Raw genomic sequence first — 25,875 nt, 5'->3', positions numbered from 1 at the left:
TTGCCATTTCCTTCTCCAGGGGATCTTCCCGACCCAGGCATCAAACCTGGGTGTCCCACATCACAGGCAGACTCTTTACCGTCTGAGCCACCAGGGAATCTTGATGCCTTAGAGCTGTCCAAAAACTACCTGATTGTTACATTTCATACTGGTGTAGATGTGAGCCTTTTAAAAGAAGCATCTTCTATTTCTCTGCTAATGAGGTTGATCAAGCTTAGCAAATTAAATAAATCCCTTGAGAACAAAGCCAATATCCCCGAAGCCGCTCTCTAATCACTCAATAGACACCTGACTGAATGGCTAAAAGGAAGCCATTTGGCACTTCTTATAAAAGGCTACTAATTTTCTTTAAAAGAGAAGAGTCAAGTTCAGCTTTTCCCTAAGTGTTCTAAGCTTGTAATTTCAAAAACCTCCAGTTATTTACTATCCTAAATGAATCCTTGTTGTCCCTCTCATTTCTTCCCTCCTTTAAAAAAAAAAAAAAAAAGTTTTATTAAACTAATCTTGTGTGTATTTTAGTTTACTAACGCTAGAATTATTTGGTAAAATATCTGTCTCAAAAGAAAAACAAGTAACATTCTTTTCAAATTCCATACAACCGCGTGGGACAATTATATGAAGCATTTGTAAAATTCACTCCAGTCCCAACTACTATTTTCCATTGCAAATTAATTTTCATACTATTATTTTCCAAGTCTATTTTGACACTTGATTTCTCTTTCTCTAAATGTAACTAGATCAGCTTAAGCTGAGGAAAGAAAGACATATTTTTATGTACAAGCAGATGTCATTAACTATAAATAGATTACTTAAAAACTTGTCCCCAAACTAGTTATTTTCTTTAAATAAGAATCTTTAATTCCAAGGTTTCAAATCTTATGTTTAAATTAACTATGACAAATACTTAATGGAAAAAATAACCTGAGATGTCAAATTTCCTAAAGAGTTAATTGTTTTCTTCAAACCATGGCACTCATTGATCTTGTAAATTAATGAAGTACACACAAAGAGCTACAACCACTCAAGGCTAAAGAAGTCATCTACAGAATGATCTCAACCATGGAAATGGGCCTTTCCAAAGAAGATACAAATTCTTTCTCCAAACTCAATCTATTAGGGAAATCATTGAAAAGGAAAGTCCTAAAATCTGTCCACTCAGTAAATATTCAGCAATTAAGCGTTCCACTCCCATAGATAAAGTAGTCCACCAAAGCAATGAAAGTATGTCTGCTCAAAGGGCTTTTTTCTAGTTTCAAAGACTTCTCTACTCAGACTTCCCTGGTGGTCCAATGGTTAGAAATCTGCCTGCAAATGCAGGGAACGTGGGTTTGATCCCTGGTCCAGGAAGATTCCAAGTGCTGCAGAGCAACTAAACGTACACCACAACTACTGAAGTCCATGCGCCTAGAGTCTGTGCTCTACAATAAGAGAAGCCACTGCAGTGAGGAGCCCGTGCATCGCAATGAAGAGTCGTCCCCACTCGATGGAAGTAGAGAAAGCCCTCAAGCAGCAACTAAGACACAGTACAATCAAAAATAAACTAATAAATAAAATTTAAAAAAAATTAAAAGCCAAAGACAAGTAATATTTTGTAATGTTTCAGAGATATAATTTAAATTAGGTATAAGATCTGATCTCCCTGATTTTGTCCCTTACCATTTACACCTTCATAAAACTATGCAGTTTCCTCTGTTGCTTAAGCAATAAATTTTATTAAGTGATTTTTTTTTTCCTAATTAAACTTCTCCTAAAGGAATGAATTCCTTGGTGGTCCAGTGGTTGGAACTCCGAGCTTTCACTGTCCTGTCGCAAGCCAGGTTCCATCCCTGGTCAGGGAACTAAGATCTCACAAGCCAATAAACAAATTAATAAACATTTTTTAAATTAAAAAAAAATTCCCCTGAAGGAAATGAGAGTATATACTGATATAATCTTTCCGGAATACAATTCAGCAATATACCTCAAAACTACTTTCAAAATTGTTCTTTTGGCTTTCAGAAAAGGCTGGACCCAGAAATCTTAAATGATGTTTCAAGCTCTGTCTCCTCATTTTTCAGCTATCTTTGCCTCTCTCCAATACTCAGACAGACTCTCTATACATGGTGGGGAAAACATTGACAGCCCCAACTCAGTCACACTATCCTACCTTAGTTACCCTAGTAGAAAAAAAGACTTTCTAGTTCCCTCCAAAAGAAAAGACCCATAAATGACTCTAAATGGCCCAGCTTAAGGTATAGGGTGGGAGCAATGAGGACACTTTCCCTGGAACCATAGGGAATAGAACATGCTTCCCAAAGGAAGAGATGCTAGGCAGAAAATTAATGTATGTCCATATAAATGTACATGCCCTTGATCCAGCAATTCTACTTCAAGGAATTAAAATTGACACAATTATTCAAGAAAGGAGTACGTCAAGGCTGTTTATAGTCACCCTGCTTATTTAACTTAATATGCAGAGTACATCATGTGAAACGCTGGGCTGGATGAATCACAAGCTGGAATCAAGATTGACGGTAGAAATAGCTCAGATATGCAGATGACATTAACCTAATGGTAGAAAGTGAAGAGGCTCCTGATGAAGGTGAAATAGGACAGTGAAAAAGCTGGCTTAAAACACAACATTCAAAAAACTAAGATCATGGCATCCGGTCCCATCACTTCATGGCAAATAGAAAGGGAAACAATGACATATTTTATCTTCTTGGGCTCCAAAATCACTGCAGATGGTGACTGCAGCCATGAAATGAAAAGACACTTGCTCCTTGGAAGAAAAGCTATAACAAACCTAGACAGTAAATTAAGAAACAGAGACATCACTTTGCCAACAGAGGTCTGTCAAGTCAAAGCTATGGCTTTTCCAGTAATCATATATGGATGAGAGTTGGTCCATAAAGAAGGCTTACTAAAGAATTGATGCTTTCAAACTGTGGAGCTGGAGAAGACTCCTGAGAGTCCCTTGGACAGCAAGGATATCAAACCAGTTAATCCTAAAGGAAAGCAACCCTGAATATTCATTGGAAAGAATGATGCTGAAGTTGAAATTCCCAATACTCTGGCCACCTGATGTGAAGAGCTGACTCACTGGAAAAGACCCTGATGCTGGGAAAGATTAAGGGCATGAGGAGAAGAGAATGACAGAGGATAAGAAGGTTGGATGGCATTGACATTTACTGGGAAAGATTAAGGGCACGAGGAGAAGAGAATGACAGAGGATAAGATGGTTGGATGGCATCAATGTTTACTTGACTCAATTTGTGGAAGACAGTGAGGGACAGGGAAGCCTGGCATGCTGCAGTCCATGGGGTTGCTAAGAGTCGGACACAACTGAGCGACCTCACTTTCACGCATTGGAGAAGGAAATGGCAACCCACTCCAGTATTCTTGCCTGGAGAATCCCAGGGACGGGGGAGCCTGGTGGGCTGCCATCTATGGGGCTGCACAGAGTCGGACACAACTAAAGCGACTTAGCAGCAGCAGCAGCAGCATTTTATAGATACAGAAATTCAGACAGAAAAATTAAGTAATTTATGTAAAGTTAGAACTTCTTAGAGCCAAAAGTGAAAGTGTTACTCACTCAGTCATGTCTGACTCTTTGAGACCTCATAGGCTGTAACCCACCAGGCTCCTCTGTCCATGGGATTCTCCAGGCAAGAATACTGGAGTGAGTAGCCATTCCCTTCTCCAGGGGGTCGTCCCCACCCAGGTGAATCGCAGTCTCCTGCAGTGCCAGCAGATTCTTTACCATCTGAGCCACCAGGGAAGCCCCTCTTAGAGCCAAAACCAGGAATCAAACCCAGATTATGTGACTCCATCCCACGCTTTTAACTACTTAACTTCACTGTCTGTCTCTTTAACTACTTATCCCAAGCAATTAAAAGTGAATGCAAAGACTTAGCAGAAGAATTCATCACAGTTATTATTACTTGTACATTAAATTATGTTAATTATTAATAATATTTAGTTAATAAAAATTAACGCTACCATATATACACATACATATGTGTATATACACACATATATTTTTTAGAATATGGAAAGTTGCCACTAATATACAGTTAAGTTTTAAAAAACACATATTGAATAAATTAAACAGATACTATGAACTTGTTTTTTAAGAATTAAAATAAGACTATACATATGGATGCACACAAAAATCTCTGGAAATATATCTTAAATTAAAATGTCAGCAATATACCACTTTACACCCACTAGGATAGCTATAACTGAAAAGACAGGTAACAGATAACAATGAAAGACTAGCAATTCCAAAGTCGAGAACAATCTTGATCCCTTAGGAGAATGGCAAGTAGTTCACTACAGCTAAGGCTTATTTATTTGCCAATTATCAGCTACTCATATTATTTTTCTAAGTTTTTCAACAATTTCTTCAATAGCTTCAAACCTCATGATCCATAAGTACAAATAACTCTTGGCAAACATGGTGATTTCACCATAGTATTTTAATTATCCATTAAAAATAAACAATCCCTTGACATCTCTGTGTCATATGTACACAGAAGAAAAGACCACTTATACTATTTTGCTGGTTTTTTCTTATTTATATGTTTTGATAACTAATTATTCTGTTTAATCATTAGCAGAAGAAAACAGTTCCATTATAACTAGAAAAGAAAAAGAAAGCAATAGGGACAATTTTCAGAAACCATTACTTCAGTTTAATTGTACAAATTAAATCAGTCCAGGATCTAGATGTTTTTGAACTTAAGGTATTGTTTTTAAAAAACTGCTTCAACTAACATTCATGCTTACTATGAGTAATAAAAATGGTATCATTATTTGTTCAGATTAAAAATCAAACAGGAAAGACTGCAAAGCATCAATTAAAAATAAATATGAACACAGTACTACAAAATTTATTTTTCTTTTAAAAGTAACAGAAAATATGATGCTTGTTTAGCTGTGCTTTGATTTGTACATGAATGTTATGACTATATTTCTAGGTAACAAAGTTTTGTCGGTGCTGGGACTGAGTAAAAACAGGTACAAACACAAAGATGTCCTATTCCCACACTTTTCTTTTGGAATATGCCCTTTCACTGTGCTGAATTCTAATAGAGCAGACCAGTTAGTGCTATAGGCCAATCGGGAAGGAACGGATTATCTCCTGAAGCACAGTCCTGAGACAGATCCTTGGGACAGAAAGCTAGAACCAGGAAAGTGGACCCTGGATAAACCTGACAGGAATGGATTATGTAGCCCCCACCTAGGGCCTAGACTTAAGGAGACAAATTAAAAGGAAAGATAAGCTCTAGCACATGAAGGTACGCCAGAAACTAGATAGGACAGAATTCCTTTAAGGAGACCACAGACTGGCAAGGAGTACACTACACTTTGCAAACCAAATGACTGACTTACTCTCTGGCTTTGTTCCTCTTTTGTTTTATTTTCAACCTTTAGAAAAGTCTTTTTTTCAATAATCCAGCCTTGTTTCAGCTGTGTCTGAGCAAATAAAGGGGAAATGACTGGGTGAAGAGGGAGTTATTTGAGCCAGAATGTGAAGAAAAAAGTGGTGCTGCACAAGAACAGTAGAGAAATGGAAGAACTGCGGCTCCAAGGTCGAGCCAGCTCTTCCCACGTGGTGGCTTTCCTTCCATCACCAACCCTGGAAGACTATACCATTTTCATTTTATTAAGAGAACTAGGAAGTTTCTATACAAATACGGAGAAACAAATCAACTGTCACAAGGTCTGAAGAGATGGGTACTAGAGTCAAGACTAAGCAACCTTCTGTACTGTTTGAAATTTTTATAACAAGTAAGTTATAAGTAAAATATAACACACACTAGCAACAGACAGGTCAGTCAAACCAGGAACAAACTGATACACCAAAACCAGGACAGTATGAGTCAAAATAGATGAGTAGAGTAGAAAATGAGTAGAAAAATAGATGAATAGAGTTTCTGATGCCCTGGACAGAAGAATAAGTCAAGAGACAAGCAGAGAATATTGGCCAAAAAGTAGGTCTAAAGTAAGTAAAGTCAAGATGTGAGTAAAACAGTATGCACAGACTACAGAGAAAGGAAACCAGACCACAGTCTGAAGTCAAAGGCAATTAACCTGCTTTCTATAAAAGCAAGCACTGTGTCACCCTATTTGTGCTTATAGTTGTGAAAGCACAACACTGCTTTACAAGAACTGAGTGGCACTACCCTAGATTCCAAGCCCAGAAAAACATATTTTACTCTTCGGGAGCCTAATTCTCTCTTGGAACAACTTAGTAGGTATGACACTCATCTCCCTCTGATATACTATTTACACGATGTAAAACTAAAATATTTTAAGTTACTTGTTGGATGTTTAAAATATTGTTTTAATTTCATGTTCTTAATTTCCAAGGAAATATACCTTACAAACTAAAATTCCTTTCATTTATGTGACTTTTCATTAACTTTCATTCTTTGGCTTAACAGTCTTTCATAAAAAACAGGTTTTCAATCCTGCTCAGTTCCAAGGCTGCTACAGAATCTTAAACAAAATACCAATATGCTAGAAGGGATAAATTAAAAACTGCTTCTTGGGGAACATATTTTAACACCTGGGTAACACTTAAAAATCCACTATTCCAGTGCTCGCTTCGGCAGCACATATACTAAAATTGGAACGATACAGAGAAGATTAGCATGGCCCCTGTGCAAGGATGACACGCAAATTCGTGAAGCGTTCCATATTTAAAAAAAAAAAAAAATCCACTATTCCAAAATAATATTTTAACATAAAAGTCTATAGGCTCTTTAATTTTATATATATATATATATATATATATATATATATATATCTGTGAAGATCCACTAAGTGGCTTCTTAAAGCAAGCGCACTCTTCCTCATGAGTATGGAAAACAGTGCTCGCTTCGGCAGCACATATACTAAAATTGGAACGATACAGAGAAGGTTAGCATGGCCCTTGCGCAAGGATGACATGCAAATTCGTGAAGCGTTCCATATTTAAAAAAAAAAAAAAAGAGTATGGAAAACAGTATGGTATTTCACTGTTGTCTCTGTTCTGTGGTATTCATAATACTTACTATAGGTTACACCATGCTTTAGGTTTCAAAACTTGAAAATCCTCTTTAACTTTTGGTCACAGTTATGATCAAATAAAGCATTAAATTTAAGAAGCTTGAAAAGAAGCAATTTTCTTCTGAGATTATAGCTAATAACCTTTCACAGTGATCACTTTGCGTAGTTTGACACTTAACTTTCCACAAAAGACACTACTGATAAGGAGCAGACATTTCTCAGCATAATGAGGAGTCCAGACTCACCTGTCAAACCAAAAAATAGCAACCACAAACTGCAAGAGAAAAATATTTTCCAAAGCAAGTTTATCTTCCTGGCTGCCAAAGTTCTACAGAAATATTTTTAAACCTTCTTGTGCAACAGGTTTTTAAATTTTGTTTTCTGAAGTATCAAGAATTTCAACTCCAGAGATTAGGTGCAGAAGGACAAGAAAACAATGCAATGAAAAGTGACAAGCCTCAAAAACACCCCAGGAAACACAAAAATAACTGTCTTAGTTACTCTAATATAATCATCATTTATTGCCTATCCAACGCTCCTTTTCCGGTTCTGAAACTATTACTTATCAGTTCTCCTCTTCTGGTCCCAATATTTCAGCCAAATCAAAGATCTAGTCATGGTTGATCACTCCAGTGCCTTTGCCACTACTACTATCCCCTCATCTAAAAATCCCATCCCTATTCCTCTGCCTCACTCTTCTTCACTCCCTGCCAGTCCCCACAATGTATTCTTTTTTATTTTTATTTTTTTTATTTTTTTTTATTAGTTGGAGGCTAATTACTTCACAACATTTCAGTGGGTTTTGTCATACATTGATATGAATCAGCCATAGATTTACACGTATTCCCCATCCCGATCCCCCCTCCCACCTCCCTCTCCACCCGATTCCTCTGGGTCTTCCCAGTGCACCAGGCCCGAGCACTTGTCTCATGCATCCCACCTGGGCTGGTGATCTGTTTCACCATAGATAGTATACATGCTGTTCTTTTGAAATATCCCACCCTCACATTCTCCCACAGAGTTCAAAAGTCTGTTCTGTATTTCTGTGTCTCTTTTTCTGTTTTGCATATAGGGTTATCGTTACCATCTTTCTAAATTCCATATATACCCACAATGTATTCTTAAATAAGAGTTTTTACTTAAAGTGAGAAAATCGAATTCTATTTAATCCCATTTAATTCCATTTATGATCTGTGTGAAAGTGGGCTAATTACTCAACGTTGATGGACCCCACAGGGTAACTCACTGTGTTACCATGAAGAGTTATTGAGATAATGTATGTGGAAACTAATTTTTTAAAAACAAATAAAAGGAAGATACATCTCTGCATATAAAGCAAATTCCTAAAGAAAGAAATGTAAACTGTGTGGCACATCCAAAGAAAGCATCTATAGACCTTACTTATAGACGACACAATATGGAAAGAAGAAATGGCACCAGTCGAAGTGGGGCTTCCCTGGTGGCTCAGCAGTAAAGAACCCACCCGCCAGTGCAGGAGATGTGGGTTCCACTCCTGGGTCGGGAAGATCCCCTGGAGAAGGAAATGGCAACCCACTCCAGTATTCTTACCTGGGAAATCCCATGGACAGAGGAGCCTGGGGGACCACAGTTTATGGAGTCGCAAAAGAGTCAGACACAACTTAGGGACTGAACAACAACGAACAGCTAGCATTACAAAAACTGCATGAACCACTGTGTCTGTAGTTGGCAGAATTGTATCCTACAAAATTCATATCCACAGAATGTGACCTTATTTGGAAATAGTGTCTCTGCAGTATTAATTAGTTAAGGATCTCAAGATGAAATAATTCTGGATTCAGGGTGGGCACTAAATTCAATGATTACTTCTGTATAAAAGAAAGGAGATTTGGACACAGAGATACAGAAAAGAAGGCCATGTGAACATGAGGCAGTTCAGTCGCTCAGTTGTGTCCAACTCTTTGCAATCCCATGGACAGCAGCATGCCAGGCCTCCCTGTCCATCACCAACTCCCAGAGTTTACTCAAACTCATGTCCATTGAGTCGGTGATGCCATCCAACCGTCTCATCCTCTGTCGTCCCCTGTTGCATACCAGGCTCTTGTGCCCTCCATTATCTCCCTGAATTTGCTCAGATTTGTGTCCACTGAGTCAGTGATGCTGCCTAACCCTTTCATCCTCTGCCACCCCCTTCTCCTTTTGCCTTCAGTCTTTCCCAGTATCAGAGTCTTTTCCCGTGAGTCTGTTCTTTGCATCAGGTGGCCAAAGTGTCAGAGCTTCAGCTTTAGCAACAGTCCTTCCAATGAATATTCAGGGTTGATTTCCTTTAGGAGTGACTGGTTGGATCTCCTCGTAGTCCAAGGGACTCTCAAGAGTCTTCTCCAACACCACAGTTCAGAAGCATCAATTCTTTGGCACTAAACTTTCTTTATGGTCCAACTCTCACATCCACACATGACTACTAGAAAAACCATAGCTTTGACTAGATGGACCTTTGTTGGCAAAGTAACGTCTCTGCTTTTTAATATGCTGTCTAGATTGGTCATAACTTTTCTTCCAAGGAGTAAGCGTCTTTTAATTTCACGGCCGCAGTCACCATCTGCAGTGTTTTTGGAGCCCCCAAAAATAAAGTCTGTCACTACTATGATGAGAGTTATGCTGCCACAAATAAAGTAAGCCTAGGACCACCAGAAGCCAGAAGAAACAAGGAAGGATCCTTCTGTTTTAAGACACCAACTTTGTGATAATTTGTTACGGGAGCCCTAAGAAATTAACTGTTGGAGAACTAGCCTGTAGCGATTACACAATAAATCATACTGTCGTTAAGATATTTTAGAGAGTAAGGATTATTTCTCTGTTGTGTGCTCAGTCGTTTAGTCGTGTCTGACTCTTTGTGACCCATGGAAAGGGGTCACAAAGGCTCCACGGTCCATGGAATTTTCCAGGTAAGAATACTGGAGTGGGTTGCCATTTCCTACTCCAGGGGATCTTTCCAACCCAGGAATCAAACCCGCATCTCCTGCGTCTCCTGCATTAGCAGGCAGATTCTTTATCACTGAGCCACCTGGGAAACCCATTTCTGTGGTGCTTCCATATAATAATGTTCCCTTAAAATATAAGCTTTTTTATTTTCTTAATCTTTTTGTTCTATACTCGAGAATAATCAGTAACTATAGAACTACACAATTAAAAAAATCTAGTCTATTTAAATCCATTTATACTTAAGCAGCAGTCATATGAAATATTTCCACAGGTAAAATATTTCTTCATTTCCTTTATTCAGTAAACAATGGAAAACTTACAAGTGTAACTAAAATTTTTTCTGAAAAATTCTATAATGAAGATACTGATATATATAAGGAAAAGTAAAATTATGAAATCATAAAAGATATTTTCCTTCACAATGTAGCTTACAAAAATGAGAACTTCAAATGAATAGCATTTACTTTATAAACTGCATAACCCAAATTATTAATCAAATTCAGCAGTAATTTAAAAAGCACCATAAATCTTGTGATATTTAATGATCTCATTTTTGACAACAGCAAACTTTCTAAAGTAATAACTACTAGTCTACCAATACAATTTAGTCAATGGCTTCACTGTTATAATAGTTTTTAATGAATATTATCATCATATTGGGCACAACAACTTACAATATATGTTGACCTAAGCTGGGAAATAAAATTGCTTCTCAGAAAGTTATTTTGAGAGGTTAGATTTCTTAGGAATTCATGTTTTAGATAGTTGCATCCAAATGTAAAGCTTACCCTGAAACCACTCTCTTAGCACACTTCACCACTATCTTTTTCCAACAGTACCCTATCCATTAGTGCTCATTTTACCTGTAGATTTCTGGTTCTATAATGTGCCTATGTGACTTGTCATCACCCACAAAATCCCCACAGCTGATCAGTGAAATGTTTTGATGGACCCCATTATAGAAAGTCTCCAAGACTAATGATATGGCAATATTATTTTCCAAAGTGCATACTCTTTTTAGGGGGGGAACATTCAGAGCACACTGATATATTTGTATCCTGTATACATGTGTTCCAGACTTCAAGTCCTAAGGAACTTCCTTCCCATACCTATCTCCACTCTCTCCAGGATCAAGTGCTCTCATTCTATTGATTCCCACTCTTCTTTTTGCCTTTCTGTATGCTCACATCTGTCCTATACACTTTAAAACTCTCAGCGGACCACACTACTTCTTGCAATTCAATTTAAACATGTCTTATTAAGCACTAATCAGCCAGACCAAAAAAAAAAAAAAAAAAAGTCTTTTTATTTTGAAGACAAAGCATTCCATGTTTTCCAACCAGATATTCTTACCCCTCAATATTCAGATGACTCAAACAGATGGTCTTAATCTGCTGCTTTCACTTCCAATTCTTTCTCCTGTTTAAAGTTTTACTATTTGTTTTACAATACAACATTCTGGCTGAAACAATTTTGGAGTAAAGACTATCCTTGATATAAATTCTCAAAGGATAGCATAGTGTATTGGAATACAGGCATCAGGAAACTTGCAGTCCAGGATAAAAGCTGTGTGACCATTCACAGGTAACAACATGTAGCAGAGAAGGGTTGTGGGAACATGGGCACACTGGTTCCTCATCCATAAATTACGTTGAGTCAGATGATGTATACTTAACTTTCAATTCTAAAATTTTATGAAACACAAAGATCTTCACTAACTCCACATCTCACAGACCTCTATCTGCCACCCTTGATGCTGAGAAATAGTCCCCCTACTTTCTATGACTCTGGATACCAATCTCCTCCACCTCTGTGTACCTGGATTAAGATTAGCTTCACGCAACAGAAAACTGTAATTTCTAGCAGTTTAAACACACAAAGTAAACAAACAAACACATACAAAGTTACAGTCTTAAAAAAAAAAAAAATCCAGAGGCAGCTATAATAATCCTACTATAAGTCATTAGAGACCGAGGTTCTTTCCAGCTTTTTGCTCTGATTTCCCCAGGATGTGGGCCCTTATCTACATGGTTTAAGATGACTCCAGTTTTTATACCAGCATGCCAGTCTCAGGAAAGAAAAAAGCAAGAGAAAAATACCCTCATTCTTTCAAGAATACTTTTTGGGATACTGCATGCATTATTTCCAATTACATCCAACTGGCCAGAACTCATTCATGTGTTTCTATCTGTTAGTAACATGAAATAGTCTCTCCTGCATGGCTACAAAACTAGCCAAAAATCAGGGGTTTTATTACCATTGAGAAGAACTACTACTATTGGGGAAAACTAAATATCTCTCTCAAACTCCCCAACTCCTTCTTCTATGGTTCCTTTTATTCTCCATCGTCTTAGCAATAGTGTTCCTTTGAACACTGATCCAAAAGATCAGTCCCTGGTCCTCTATTCTTCTGTCTTTATATAGACTTTCCTTGGGTACTCACAGTGACACAGATCTATCTACTAATGACTCTCAAGTCTTTGTGTTCAGTCCCTGCCTGTCCATCTTCTGAAGACTCCATCTAGATAACTGTCAAGTAAAACCCATAATCATTCAAGCCAAAAGCACAAATAAGTAATTTAAAAGAAAAACATTTGCAAACTTCTTAAGTCATGGTATCAAAAAATATCCCAGACCTCCAAGTTTGGAATTTTAGTCACCTCTGCCTCTTTCCATAAGCCACAGGTTGTAGGTCACAGAGATAATCTAGTAAGAAATGAAATAGTGCTCGCTTCGGCAGCACATATACTAAAAAAATAAAAAAATAAAAAAAAAAAAGAAATGAAATAAATTGGACTATATGAAGTTTATACAGCATATGACCTGGGATGTGCATTTAGCAAACTGGCTTTGGCCCCTTCAACTCTAATGTTCTAAAGTCACCATCCTAAAAAAATACAAAATAAAGTCACAATCCTAATTATCAAGTCTATGAGTCTGTCATAGACTTAGAATGTCTGTGTATACCCTTCCTAAAAAAAAAGAAAATGCATATATTGAAACCTAGATCTCCCAATGTGCTAGCATTTGGAGGTGGGGCCAAAGTGATGGTACTTGGAGGTGACTCGGGCATGAGGGCAAAGTTCTCATTACTGGGATTAATGTCCATATCGAAAAGACCTCAAAGAGCTCCCGAGCCCCTTTCCACGTGAGGACATCATCAGAAGACAGCCATCAATGAGCCAGAAAGTGAGCCCTCAAGAAACTCTTCCTTAGAGTTTTATGTATTTTCCATATGTTCAGTTCAGTCACTCAGTCATGTCCAACTCTTTATGACCTCATGGAACACAGCACGCCAGGCCTTGCTGTCCATCACCAACTCCTGGAGTTTACTCAAACTCATGTCCTTTGAATCGGTGATGCCATCCACCATCTCATCCTCTATTGTCCCCTTCTCCTCCCACCTTCAATCTTTCCCAGCATCAGGGTCTTTTCAAATGACTCAGTTCTTCACATCAAGTGGACAAAGTATTAGAGTTTCAGCTTTAGCATCAGTCCTTCCAATGAATATTCAGGACTGATTTCCTTTAGGATGGACTGGTTGGATCTCCCTGCAGTCCAAGGGACTCTCAAGAGTCTTCTCCAACACCACAGTTCAAAAGCATCAATTCTTCTGTGCTCAGCTTTCTTTATAGTCCAACTCTCACATCCATACGTGACTACTGGAAAAACTATAGTCTTGACTAGATGGACCTTTGTTGGCAAAGTAATGTCTCTGCTTTTTAACATACTGTCTAGGTTGGTCATAACTTTCCTGCCAAGGAGTAACCATCTTTTAGTTTCATGGCTGCAGTCACCATCTGCACTGATTTTGGAGCCCAAAAATATAAAGTCTGTCACTGTTTCCCCACCTGTTTGCCATGATGTGATAGGACCAGATGCCATGATCTTAGTGTTCTGAATGTTGAGCTTTAAGCCAACTTTTTCACTCTCTTCTTTCACTTTCATCAAGAGGCTCTTTAGTTGTTCTTTGCTTTCTGCCATAAGGGTGGCGTCATCTGCATATCTGAGGTTATTGATATTGCTCCTGGCAATGCTGATTCCAGCTTGTGCTTCATCCGGCCCAGAATTTCGCATGATGTACTCTGCATATACTTTAAATATACAGCCTTGACAAACTCCTTCCCCTATTTGGAACCAGTCTGGTGTTCCATGTCCAGTCCTAACTGTTGCTTCCTGACCTGCATACAGATTTCTCAAGAGGCAGGTCAAGTTGTCTGGTATTCCCATCTCTTGAAGAATTTTTCACAGTCTGTTGTGGTCCACACAGTCAAAGGCTTTGGCATAGTCAATAAATCAGAAGTAGATGTTTTTCTGAAACTCACTTGCCTTTTCGATGATCCAACGGATGTTGGCAATTTGATCTCTGGTTCCTCTGCCTTTTCTAAAATCAGCTTGAACATCTGGAATTTCATGGTTCAAGTACTGCTGAAGCCTGGCTTAGAGAATTTTCAGCATTTCTTCACTAGCATGTGAGATAAGTGCAATTGTGGGGTAGTTTGAGCATTCTTTGGCATTGTCTTTCTTTGGGATTGGAAGAAAACTGACCTTTTCCAGCCCTGTGGCCACCGCTGAGTTTTCCAAATTTGCTGCCATAATAAGTGCAGCACTTTCACAGCATCATCTTTCAGGACTTGAAATAACTCAATGGGGATTCCACCACCTCCACTAGCTTTGTTTGTAGTGATGCTTCCTAAGGCCCACCTGACTTTGCATTCCAGGATGTCTGGCTCTAGGTGAGTGATCACACAATCGTGATTATCTCAGTCATGAAGATCTTTTTGTATAGTTCTTCTGTGTATTCTTGCCACCTCTTCTTAATATCTTCTGCTTCTGTTAGGTCCATGCCATTTCTGTCCTTTACTGTGCCCATCTCTGAATGACATGTTCCTTTGGTATCGCTAATTTTTTTAAGAGATCTCTAGTCTTTCCCATTCTATTGTTTTCCTCTATTTCTTTGCACTGATCATTAACAAGGGCTTTCTTATCTCTCCTTGCTATTCTTTGGAACTTTGCATTCAAATGGGTGTATCTTTCCTTTTCTCCTTTGCTTTCCGCTTCTCTCCTTTTCACAGCTATTTGTAAGGCCTCCTCAGACAGCCATTTTGCTTTTTTACATTTCTTTTTTCTTGGGGATGGTCTTGATCCCTGTCTCCTGTACAATGTCACGAATCTCCATCGATAGTTCTTCAGGCACTCTATCAGATCTAATGCCTTGAATCTATTTCTCACTTTCACTGTATAATCGTAAGGGATTTGATTTAGGTCATACCTGAACGGTCTAATGGTTTTCCCTACTTTCTTCAATTTAAGTCTGAATTTGGCAACAAGGAGTTCATGATCTGAGCCACAGTCCATATGTACAGCAATTGTATACTCACTCCATACGTCTTTATTAAACATCTACTATGTGTCAAGCACTCTTCTTTGCATATAATTCAAATAGCATATATTAACTATTTTTTCCAGTTTGTAAAAGTAATTGTTCAAAAAACAAGGTTTTCTTTCAATTGAAATGTTTAAAAAAATGAACTAAAAATATTATTAATTAAATACACATTTTATGAACAAACACAGTTTAGTATATTGAACAGATAATTCCAGAAACATTCTGGAATTAAATACAGCATATTTCAGAATCAAAATATTGTAATATTAACTTTTAGAGAGATGTAGGTAATAAAATCATACTAACTCAAGAAAGCTTTATAACAAAGGTTTGTAGACTCAATTAGGTTTACTCCTCATTTACAATTCAAACAATTACATAGATTTGGTGGATTTTGTCCCAGTAGGTTTTTATAGAGAGTTTCAGTAAAAATGATACAAAACTACAATATTGTAAAGTAATTAGCCTCCAACTAATAAAAATAAATGGAAAAAAAAAAAAGGATACAAAACTATTTAAATACCTAAAAAAATCTATGGTGCTGGAGACGACTGAGAGTCCCTTGGACTGCAAGGAGATCAAACCTAACGGAAATCAACCCTGAATATTCACTGGAAGGACTGATGCTGTAGTTGAAGCTCTTAATACTTTGGCCACCTGATGTGAAGAGCCTACTCTTTAGAAAAGACCCTGATGCTGGGAAAGACTGAAGGCAGGAGGTGAAGAGGATGACACAGAATGATATGGTTGGATGGCATCACAACTCAATGGATACGAGTTTGAGCAAATTTCAGAAAATAGTGAAGGACAGGGAAGACTGGTATGTTACAGTCCATGGGGTCCCAAAGGGTCGGCCACAATTGAGCAACTGAACAACAACAACAACAAAGTCATTCAAATTAAAACATTTGCTCTTCAAAAGCTATTGCTAAGAAAATGAAAGGGCAAGCCACAGACTGGAAAAATATATTTGCAGAACACCTGATAAAGACTTGTATCTAGAATTTTAAAACTCAATAATAAGAAGCCAAACAAATGAAAACTATTATATATAGAATGGATAAATAAGAAGGTCCTACTGTATAGCACAGGGAACTATATTCAATATCCTGTGATAAACCAAAATGGAAAACAATATAAAAATGAAAAAATATATGTATGTATAACTGAATCACTTTGCTGTACAGCAGAAATTAACACACACCATAAACCAACTATACTCCAACTAAAAAAAGAAGCCAAACAATCCAATTTAAAAAAGAGCAAAAACTTGCTCAGACTCTTTACAAAAATATTCCAATGCAATAGGTGCAAGAAAAGGTGTTCAACATCACTAGCCACTAGGAAAATTCAAAATGAAACCACAATAAGATACCACTACATGTCCACTAAAATGGTTAAATTTTTAAAAATAATATAAATAAAAATTTTAAAAATAACTGGAAATCTCATACACTGCTGGCACGTAAGTATGTAAAATGGCACAGTCAGTTTGGAAAACAGTTTGGTGGTTTCACATAAAGTTAAACAGACACTGACCAAATGTGTGGTGCCCGAGGACAAAAGAACAAGATGAGCGAGAAGGATCTTGGAATGCAGGAACAAAAGCCACCAGACTCTTCTCGTCCTTCCTGCCATGTTGTAACCATCGTAGAATTTCTGAGTCCTCCTGAGTAGTATGGCCTGTTCCCACTCCTATCCCATATAAGGAAAAGGTATTTGTCTTACTCTTCTCCTGCCCTATATGTTGTTGTTCTATGTTTAGTAGCTAAGTCGTGCCCGACTCTTTGCGACCCCATGGACTGTAGCCCACCAGGCTCATCCGTCCGTGGAATTTCCGAGGCAAGAATACTGGTGTGGGACTTCCCTGATGGCAGTGATGCAGTGGATAAGAATCTGCCTGCCAATGCAGGGAACAAGAGTTCAATCCCTGGTCTGGGAAGATTCCACATGCCCCAGAGCAACGAAGCCTGCGTGCTGCAACTCGTGAAGCCCTCGCCTAGAGCCTGTGCTCGGCTACGACAGTGAGAAGCCTGGGCACCACAACGAAGGGTAAACCCACCCCTACCCCGCAACTAGAGAAAGTCCTCGCAAAGCAATGCAGACCCAGCAAAGTCAAAAATAAATAAATAATATGTTGATTTAAAAAAAAAGAATACCGGCATGGATTGCCATTTCCTTCTCCATGGGCTCTTCCTAACCCAAGGATCAAACCCATGTATCCTGCATTGGCAGGTGGATTCTTTACCACTGAGCCACAGGGAAACCCCAAAAGAGGGATGTATACATGTAGTTCATCCAATCAGCAAATGACTCGAAAGACCCCTACCTTACTTCCTGTCCTCCAGCCATACAGACCAAAGACTCCCGTTTGGGGTCTGCTCTCCCTGACTATCAGGAAGGCGGCCTACTGTACTGGCAGCGATCCCCCCTCCCCTGCTCTAACAAACTTTACTGTCCTTTCACTCTGCCTCCTCTCTGAAAATTTCCAACCCGCACACATACCATGACAATATGACCCAGCAATTTTTCTCCTAAGCATCTACCCAAGAGAAATGAAATCAAATGAACAAAGATCTTTTTGCAAATATTCAGAGTAACTTTGTTCAGAATAGCCCCAAACCAGAAACTCAAATGTCCACCAACTACTGAATGGATAACAAATCATGTTGTATTTAGCAATAAGAAGGAACTGACAGTACATACAAGATGGGTAAGTCTCAAACATAGTTTTCTAAGTGAAAAAAGCCAGACATAAAAAAACTGTATAATTTAATTTATAAGACATTCTAAGAAAGATAAAAAAGCAAGGACAGAAAAAGATCAGTGATTGCCAGAGGCTAGGGAAAGAATTAACTGTACAAAGGGGCACAGAGGAGCTTTTTGGAGGAAAGTGTTCTATCTAGATCTTGCCTGGCTACACTTATGCATACATCTCTCTAAACTCACTGAACTGTTCAGTTAAAAGATGGATTTTACTGCATGTAAATTTTACATAAAGTATGACTAAAGAAAAATTGAGGCTTCCCTGGTAGAGAATCTGCCTGCAATGCAGAAGATGCATGAGATGCAAGTTTGATCCCTGGATTGGAAAGATCCCCTGGAGAAGGGAATGGCAACCCACTCCAGTATTCTTGCCTGGAAAATTCCATGGACAGAGGAGCCTGGCAGGCTATAGCCCATGGGGTTGCAAAATTATCCCAAGTTAAAAAAAAGATACACTTTGCAATCGAGATTCTGCGATTTAAAAAAGCTTCTGGATTTTGTTACTTAAAAAAATAATCTTCCCTTTCTCTGCTGTGGGATACGTAGCAGTCATTATAGCCTGGCGGGGGCGGCAGGTATCAGAGCCCAAGAAGGTACTCCATGCGGGAAGGAAAGGCCAAAGGAGATGAATTCAGTCAGAGTCCAAGCACTGCAAAGAGGCTGTCAAAACAGAGGGGCAACCTGGAAGAGGGCACTGGGGAGCATGGAATGAGGATGTCTTCCTTCAAATGGAAGCAGCCCAGTGCCGTGTGTCACAACCTAAGTAGGGTAAGAAGTATATCCACAGACAGTGGGTAAGCTAACATGGGGAGCTGGAGCCAGAGCTGGTTGAGGAGGGTGTCCCTATACTGAGACATCCCGGAATGGGCTATTAGGTCCTGACAGGGGCAGGATGCTGGGAGAGACAGAATGAAGAATCTGAGCCCAATAGAGAGAGGAAGGCATCCAGGAGAGGAGAGGGTGGTAGCAAAGATGAAAGACTGGTTTAATACAGGGAGACTGAACAAAGAAGTAAACATATTAAGGATAATGGGAGCCAGATTTCTATCAGAAAAGAACATTACAAATATGAAAAAGGGAAAAACTTGAGTGGACCCAGGAGTGTTGGACTTAAATCAGTGGTACTGGTAGGAACTCAGAGTTGGGTTTTTTTTTTTTTCCATTTATTTTTATTAGTTGGAGGCTAATTACAATATTGTAGTGGTTTTTGTCATACATTGACATGAATCAGCCATGGATTTACATGTATTCCCCATCCCAATCCCCCCTCCCACCTCAAAGTTTTTTAATATACATAGATAAATAGACATAAACATGTGTGCATGCATGCGTGCTCCATTGCTCAGTCATATCTGACTCTCTGCAACCCAGGGACTGTAGCCCACCAGGCTCCTCTCTCCATGGGACTTACCCAGGCAAAAATACTGGAGTGGGTTGCCATTTTCCTCCTCCATGGGATCTTCCCAACTCAGGGACTGAACCTTTGTTTCCTGCATCTCCTTGTATTGGCAGGCGGATTCTTAACCACTAAGCCACCTGTGTGTACACATACATATATTCCCCAGCTCCATCCATTCAGAAAGCCTGAGAGCAGTAACAATACAGCAGCAGTAAACACACAAGCACTGAGATATTAGCTTCTGAATGTCATTCATCATTAAAACAATCCAGATCTCCCTAGAGAAATGGCTGATTTCAGCACTGAGGCAGGGACAGTACAAGATAAGCCCAAAGCATCTTCTTATGCCAAAAAGTAAAAAACAAAAACAAAAAACACTCAAAGTAAACACTCAAACACTAGTGGTGGAGACATGTCATAAAGACACAGAAGCCAGACTGAATGGGCTCTAGTTGCCCGAATGAGGAAAATTTGAAGAACTAAATAAATAGCAACAATATAACCCAGCCAAAAAAGAAAAGAAAGAAAACCATGAATCCATACAGATATAAATGCATAAAAGGAATACATTACCTGTTTGATGAGGATCAAGACACATAGTTTCAAAGCAGTCCTCACGAAAAACATTTAGCTATTTTTTCTTTTTCTGAATTTTTAAATTTTAATTGGAGGAAAAACATTAACTATTAAATATTAACTTTAGGGAATTCTCTGGTGGTCCAGTGGATAAAATTCCATACATCCACCACAGGGGACACAGGTTGGGGAACTAAGATCCCACAAGCTGCACAAGGGACTTCCCACAAGGTGGGAAGTGGTCATCTCACCGGTCAATGCAGGAGACCCAACAGACGCGGGTTCAATCCCTGGACTGGGATGATCCACTGGAGTAGGAAATGGCAACCCACTCCAGAAATCTAGAGTGAGAAATTCCATGGACAGAGGAGCCTGGTGGGCTATCGTACATGGAGTAGTAAAGTGTTGGACACAACTGAACATGCATGCACACAATCTTCATTAGGGTCAAAATTATTAAAATTAAGAGAAGATGAGGGAATCAATTCAGACTGAAGAAGTCATGAAGCATATGGCCAAACATGTACTGAAAGTAAATGAGAACTTAATGAAATTCATCACCATCAAGTATGCAAGCAATAAACGCCTGAAGATCAGTATGATTCCTTAGCTGAGCTCCAAAGCTATCCAAGAGCTTGTCTCACCTCTGAGGAGATGGCCCTATGGCAAATAAAAGCAATATATGATTCTGAACCAGATCCTTTGGCCAGTAAAGAGATGGCATAATCAACAAAACTTGAACCAGTACTGAAACAGGAGGCGAGGGGGTAGGGCATAAACTTTAAAAGAATGGCACAGCCTGAGGACATGACAATTAGATTAGATTAGAACCAAACAGGTCCAAGATGGCGAACAAGCTGACTTCCACTACACCTTGAGCTTCAGTGTAACATTCACTGTAACACATCAACAAGCTAAGTGACACACTCTCCAGCGCCATGACAGTTTCGAAGCCAGCCACCAAAGACCAAAAAGTGAGCAATGGCCCGATTCCTGGAAATTTCCACCCCTTCCCCAAAACAGAATACTCCTTCTACTCATCAGCCTATGAAATTATCCAGCCCATAAAAACTAACCAAGCCATAATTCAAGGTTGTTCTCCTCTTCGGAGATGGGCCACACTCTGCTTGTGGAGTATGTTATTCACTCGCTAAGTCGGGTTTGATTCTTTGTAACCCCATGGACTGCAGCATGCCAGGCTGTCCTCCACTATCTCCCAGAGTTTGCTCAAGTTCATGTTCATTGAGTTGGTGATGCTATCTAACCATCTCATCCTCTGCCACCACATTCTCCTTTTGCCTTCAATCTTTCCCAGCATCAGGGTCTTATCCAATGAACTGCCTCTTCTATCAAGTGACCAAAGTATTGGAGCTTCAGCATCAGTCCTTACAATGAATATTCAGGGTTGGTTGTGGAGTGTGTTTCTCTAAATAAATCCACTTATCTGTCAGTCTCTCACTGAATTCTTTCTGTGATGACTCAGCAAGAACCTGAGCTTCATAAGTCCTGAAACCAGGTGTGTGTGATCACAGTTAACAAATGGTGGGTTTTCGCTGGGTTCCAGTCTCGAAGGTGGGCTCAAGTCCCAATCTGAGATACACTGTCTCAGTCTGAGAACTACATGAAGTACTATGTCAGTGTAAATTTCCTGATTTTTGAAGATTGCACCTGATTAAGCAGGGGAATATCTTTGTTTGTAGAAAATACACAACCTGGGGTGATAGGGAAGGCATCAGGTCAGCACTTTCTAATGGTTCAGGGAGAAAAAGGTTCTTTGTACCATACTTGCAAGTTTTCTGCAAGTTTTTTACTGTTTCCATTTTTTTTTTAAGTGAGAAAAAACTCAAAGTCACTAAAAATGAAACAATGTTAAATACAAACTCTGATTCTCCATATTGTCAATCTGGGTAAGAAAGAGATAGCAGACTATGCAAAATTACTAGGAAATAAATAAAACTTTGTGTAGTCAGAAAATATTTTAAATATCGCCCAACCCTTCTCTTGCTAATCTCAATCAGGTCAAGAATAATTAAAGGCTAAAGACTATAAAAAGTCCCCACTAAAGAAGTTATTAGGAGAGGAATAGTGAAAGGGCAGTCGACCAAGAGTGGGAAGAACAATGGTATTCTGAAGCTACAAATGGCTGTAACCATCAGCAAAACACAATCTCAGCATCTCCTCTGAAAAAGGAAGGGCTATCTAGCTGAGACCTTAAATTTCTTGTAAATTACCCTGAAATTACCCTGAAATAGATGTGCTTCCCCAATTCAACTTATTACATTATGAATACAAAAATAAACGTGCATAAACGTTGAATTCTCTTAAATTGTGGAAGTCCCTCCATTAAAATACATCTGCCAGATTGTTACCTAAGAGGATAATTCTGCGACGAATGAAAGGCTAATTAAAACACTTATTAAAGTGAAACAAGATCACCTGCAGCGATGTGCTGACGGTCCTTACTTAAAAGATCGTATTCAGACTCCCTTTGAAATGACCGTCAGGTTTGTCCTGAAAGAACAAGGAGCATTTCCTAGAAATGTTAATAAGTTCAAGGATCATTTGCCCTCTTCTCGGTACCATGCGTCCACGGGCGCGGTGACTAGACGGGCCCCCACCAGCTCAGGGGTGAGGTAGCACTGGACTCAGCACTTCCTTTCGGAGAGGACAGCCCCCTGCGTCATTCGTTACTCACTCAGGATGCTGGGCAGAAGTTTATCCCCGAGGAACTTAGCACAGTTGGCTCCCGCCCTCCCAGCCCTGAAGTCCTGACCCAAGCCCGCGGGCACCCGGGCGATGCCCCTGGTACCCGGCCCTCTTCAGAGCGAGCGCCACGGCACCCAGACTCGCCCCAGCTGGGCCGCCCGGGGCCCGGAGAACGAGGCCGCCGCCTCCTCCTCCTCCTCCCTCGCCCCTCGTGCTGGCCCCTCACGCCCACCGCGAGGCTCAGCCGGGCCATCAAGGCCCGACGCCGAGTGCCAGCTCCACCGGCGCCGGGACCGGCCCTCCACGCCTCCCGGCCGCGATGCCCAGCCCAGAGGAGCCCACTGGACGGCAGCTGGGGGGCGGGGGCAGGGAGGCCCGGGGGCGGCGCCCGCCCCACACCCTTACCTGGCTTCTCGTGGTCGTAGCCGACTACGATGAAATAGTCGGCCAGCCTGGCCATGGCCTCCGCCGCCGCGCCCGAGAAGCAGGTGCCCGTCGCCGCCCTCGCCGCCGCCGCCCACCGGGCCCGGGAGGGCTCAGCATTTTCCCTGCAGCAGCAGTAGCGGCAGCGGCGGCACTTCAGCCATGTTTGACAACCGAGGCGCGCTCTGCGCCTGCGCCGCTCTTAGCGCCCGCTGCTTCCCCGCCCCCACCAGCGCTGGCTCCGTGACCCAAGCCCCGGCGGAGAGCCCACCCCCACCCTCCCGGGGCCGCTGGTTCAGCCGATCTTGGGAGAAGGCTGTCCAGTGTGTTCCTACCGCGCGTTGTCACAGCAGCCTCTCGGGGTGCTTCACTTTGAGGCCTGGCTGCCCCTCCGCGGCCCACCTCCCGCTCCCCTGATTTTCCTAAAGCAGGGTGTCCTTCCTTCCGTCCTCTCTTTCTTTCTGGGTCTGGGAAGAAGAGATAGGGATAGATGAGGGGGTCTCCTGGGAACTTTGCTGCTTCCCCTCCCCCCGCCCCTTCAACGGCCCCTCCACCCGGTCACCCGCCTTCCCAAGACAAGATTCTCCCGCCCTCGACTGGAAGCCTGGAATTTGCACCGCCAGGGCTTTTGCTGCACGTTTCCTGTTTATGTTGTGCAGATGGGAATTTTAGGAACATGCCACCGAGCAGGCGGAGGAGGGAGAGGCTTTTGCGCAATTCTCAGAGGCGCCTCGTGCTTTAGTGCTGGGTGGGCTGGGGGCGGTTGGCCTGGGCTTCCCCCAGAGCGCCTGGGGAGGCCGAATTCCTCTAAAGAATGCGGCATCCCCGGGATCCTCCTGAACTGGCCCGGAACAACCGAGTCCGAGGGAGAAGGTTTGTCTCTCCCCAAAGAGTTCTTCCCGCCTAGGTTTTCGCCCCCTGCAGCGGTCCCAGGGCTCTTGCCGCTGGAGCAGGTGGTGAATTCCAATTTCCCTGTTCAAACAATGCAATTAAAATGAATTCGTGTGTATCATCATCCAGTCTAGGAATTACCTAGGTCACTTTCGTGTTACTGCACCTCTTATTGTTTGGAATTTGGCAAGTGAGGAACCCAGGTTAGCATGCTTTGCCCTCTGTTAGTATCTCATGAAGTTTTGGTAGCAGAGTATGTTACAAGGGAAGTTTGGGAAATTTTATAGTTTGCGAATGTGATCATCATCCTAGTTGCTTATCACTGCTCATTATTAATTGAGGGTTTAACCTTTACCATTTACTCTTAGCAGTGCTTAACTAGTATGTTTGATGAGTGAATATACAAATTCCCCCAGCTACCAGCAGGAAGCTGCAATGGCTTGAACTCTGAATTGAGAGTTCAGAGATTTGGTGTCTCAGCTACTGAAAGTCTACTATCATTGATCATTTCCTCTTTCTGTGTGTGTGGCACTTTTTTCACTTAGATTGAGAGGGTTGGGCTGCACTAGAACTGAAACTCCAGGGAAGGAATACTTGAACTCAAGGAGTTCATTTGCAATTGCTTATGGTCAAACCGAATCAACCTAGTTGCAGATGCGGAGGGAAGATAGCAGATAGGTCTTGAAAATAATTAAACTAAAAAAGCTTTAGTCACACCTCAAGTAAGAATCTTCTCTATAACTTCCCTGAGAGCTCATCTAACTTGATCACTTTCAGTAAAGCTTAATTTCACTTCCTTGGGAGGCTGCCCATTCCACTGTTTAACAACACTATTGTTGGAAAGTTCTTCCGTGTTATGTCAACGTTGTCCTGTAACTTCCCCCAATTTTGCTCTATGGAAATACCCAGAAAAAAAATCTACCTTTCTCATTTTTAAGCAGCTATCATGTTCCTTCCCCATTTTACTTTTTTTAATGGTGAAATTCACATATCATAAAAGGAACCATTCTAAAGTGTGCAATTCAGTGGTGTTGAGTACATTCATAATGTTGTACAACTACCCCCTCTATCTAGTTCTAAAATACTTTCACCACCCAAAAGAAAACCCTGCACCCATAAAGCAGTCACTCCCATTTTCCCCTACCCCAGTTTCTGATAACTATCAGCTTGCTTTCTGTCTCTATGGATTTATCTACTATGGATATTTGATATAAATACAATCATACAATATATGACCTTTCATATCTGGGTTCTTTCATTTAGTATGATGCTTTCCAGGTTCGTCCATGCTGTAGCATGTATCAGTACTTAATTCTTTTTTCATGGTTGAATAACATTCCACTGTATGTATATACTATACAAAGTCCATTTTATCTATTTTTTCTTTTGTCTCCTGTGCTTTGGTGTCATATCTAAGAATCCATTGCCAAATCCAAGATCACTCCTTTGAAGATTTACTCCTATGTTTTCTTCTAAGACTCTAATAGTTTACTCTTGTTTTAGGCCATTAGCTCATTTTGAGTTGATTTTTACATATGATAAGAGGTAGGGGTCCCACTGTACTTTTTAAATCTGGTTTTTTTTTTTTATTTCAGTCACAAGTGTTTGTTCAAATTATTGTTTTTACAGTAAGTCCCCTATATACAAACCTTGAACTTGCAAACTTTCAAAGATAAGAATGTCCATGCCAATCCCTGTATGCCCTGCTATTGTACTGTACTATTCA

At 40.3% G+C, this 25,875-nt stretch overlaps 1 protein-coding gene and 2 non-coding genes across 5 annotated transcripts in view; 2 read left to right on the top strand and 1 right to left on the bottom strand.

The window, feature by feature from the left end:
• Positions 1-23,772, bottom strand: part of SBF2 (SET binding factor 2) — a 494,424-nt gene extending 470,652 nt beyond the window's left edge. The window contains exons 1-2 of one of the 3 annotated variants that reach the window (XM_043903289.1): positions 23,594-23,772; positions 23,241-23,383 (exon numbers count right to left, since the gene is read on the bottom strand). In XM_043903289.1, coding sequence (XP_043759224.1) covers positions 23,241-23,295 — 55 coding nt within the window. In that variant the 5' untranslated portion in view covers positions 23,296-23,383; positions 23,594-23,772. Of the gene's footprint in view, positions 1-23,240; positions 23,461-23,593 lie in introns of those variants that run through there. The other 2 variants (XM_043903298.1, XM_043903284.1) reach the window with 2 other exon arrangements.
• LOC122703936 lies at positions 6,587-6,693 on the top strand. The gene has a single exon (XR_006343672.1). It is a non-coding gene; the product is annotated as a U6 spliceosomal RNA (small nuclear RNA).
• LOC122703556 lies at positions 6,861-6,967 on the top strand. The gene has a single exon (XR_006343520.1). It is a non-coding gene; the product is annotated as a U6 spliceosomal RNA (small nuclear RNA).
• Positions 23,773-25,875: the final 2,103 nt, after the last annotated feature.

The sequence above is a fragment of the Cervus elaphus genome, chromosome 1, assembly GCF_910594005.1.
Source record: "Cervus elaphus chromosome 1, mCerEla1.1, whole genome shotgun sequence".
Taxonomy (NCBI): Eukaryota; Metazoa; Chordata; class Mammalia; order Artiodactyla; family Cervidae; genus Cervus; species Cervus elaphus.
This window is presented reverse-complemented; position numbering and strand designations above follow the sequence as displayed.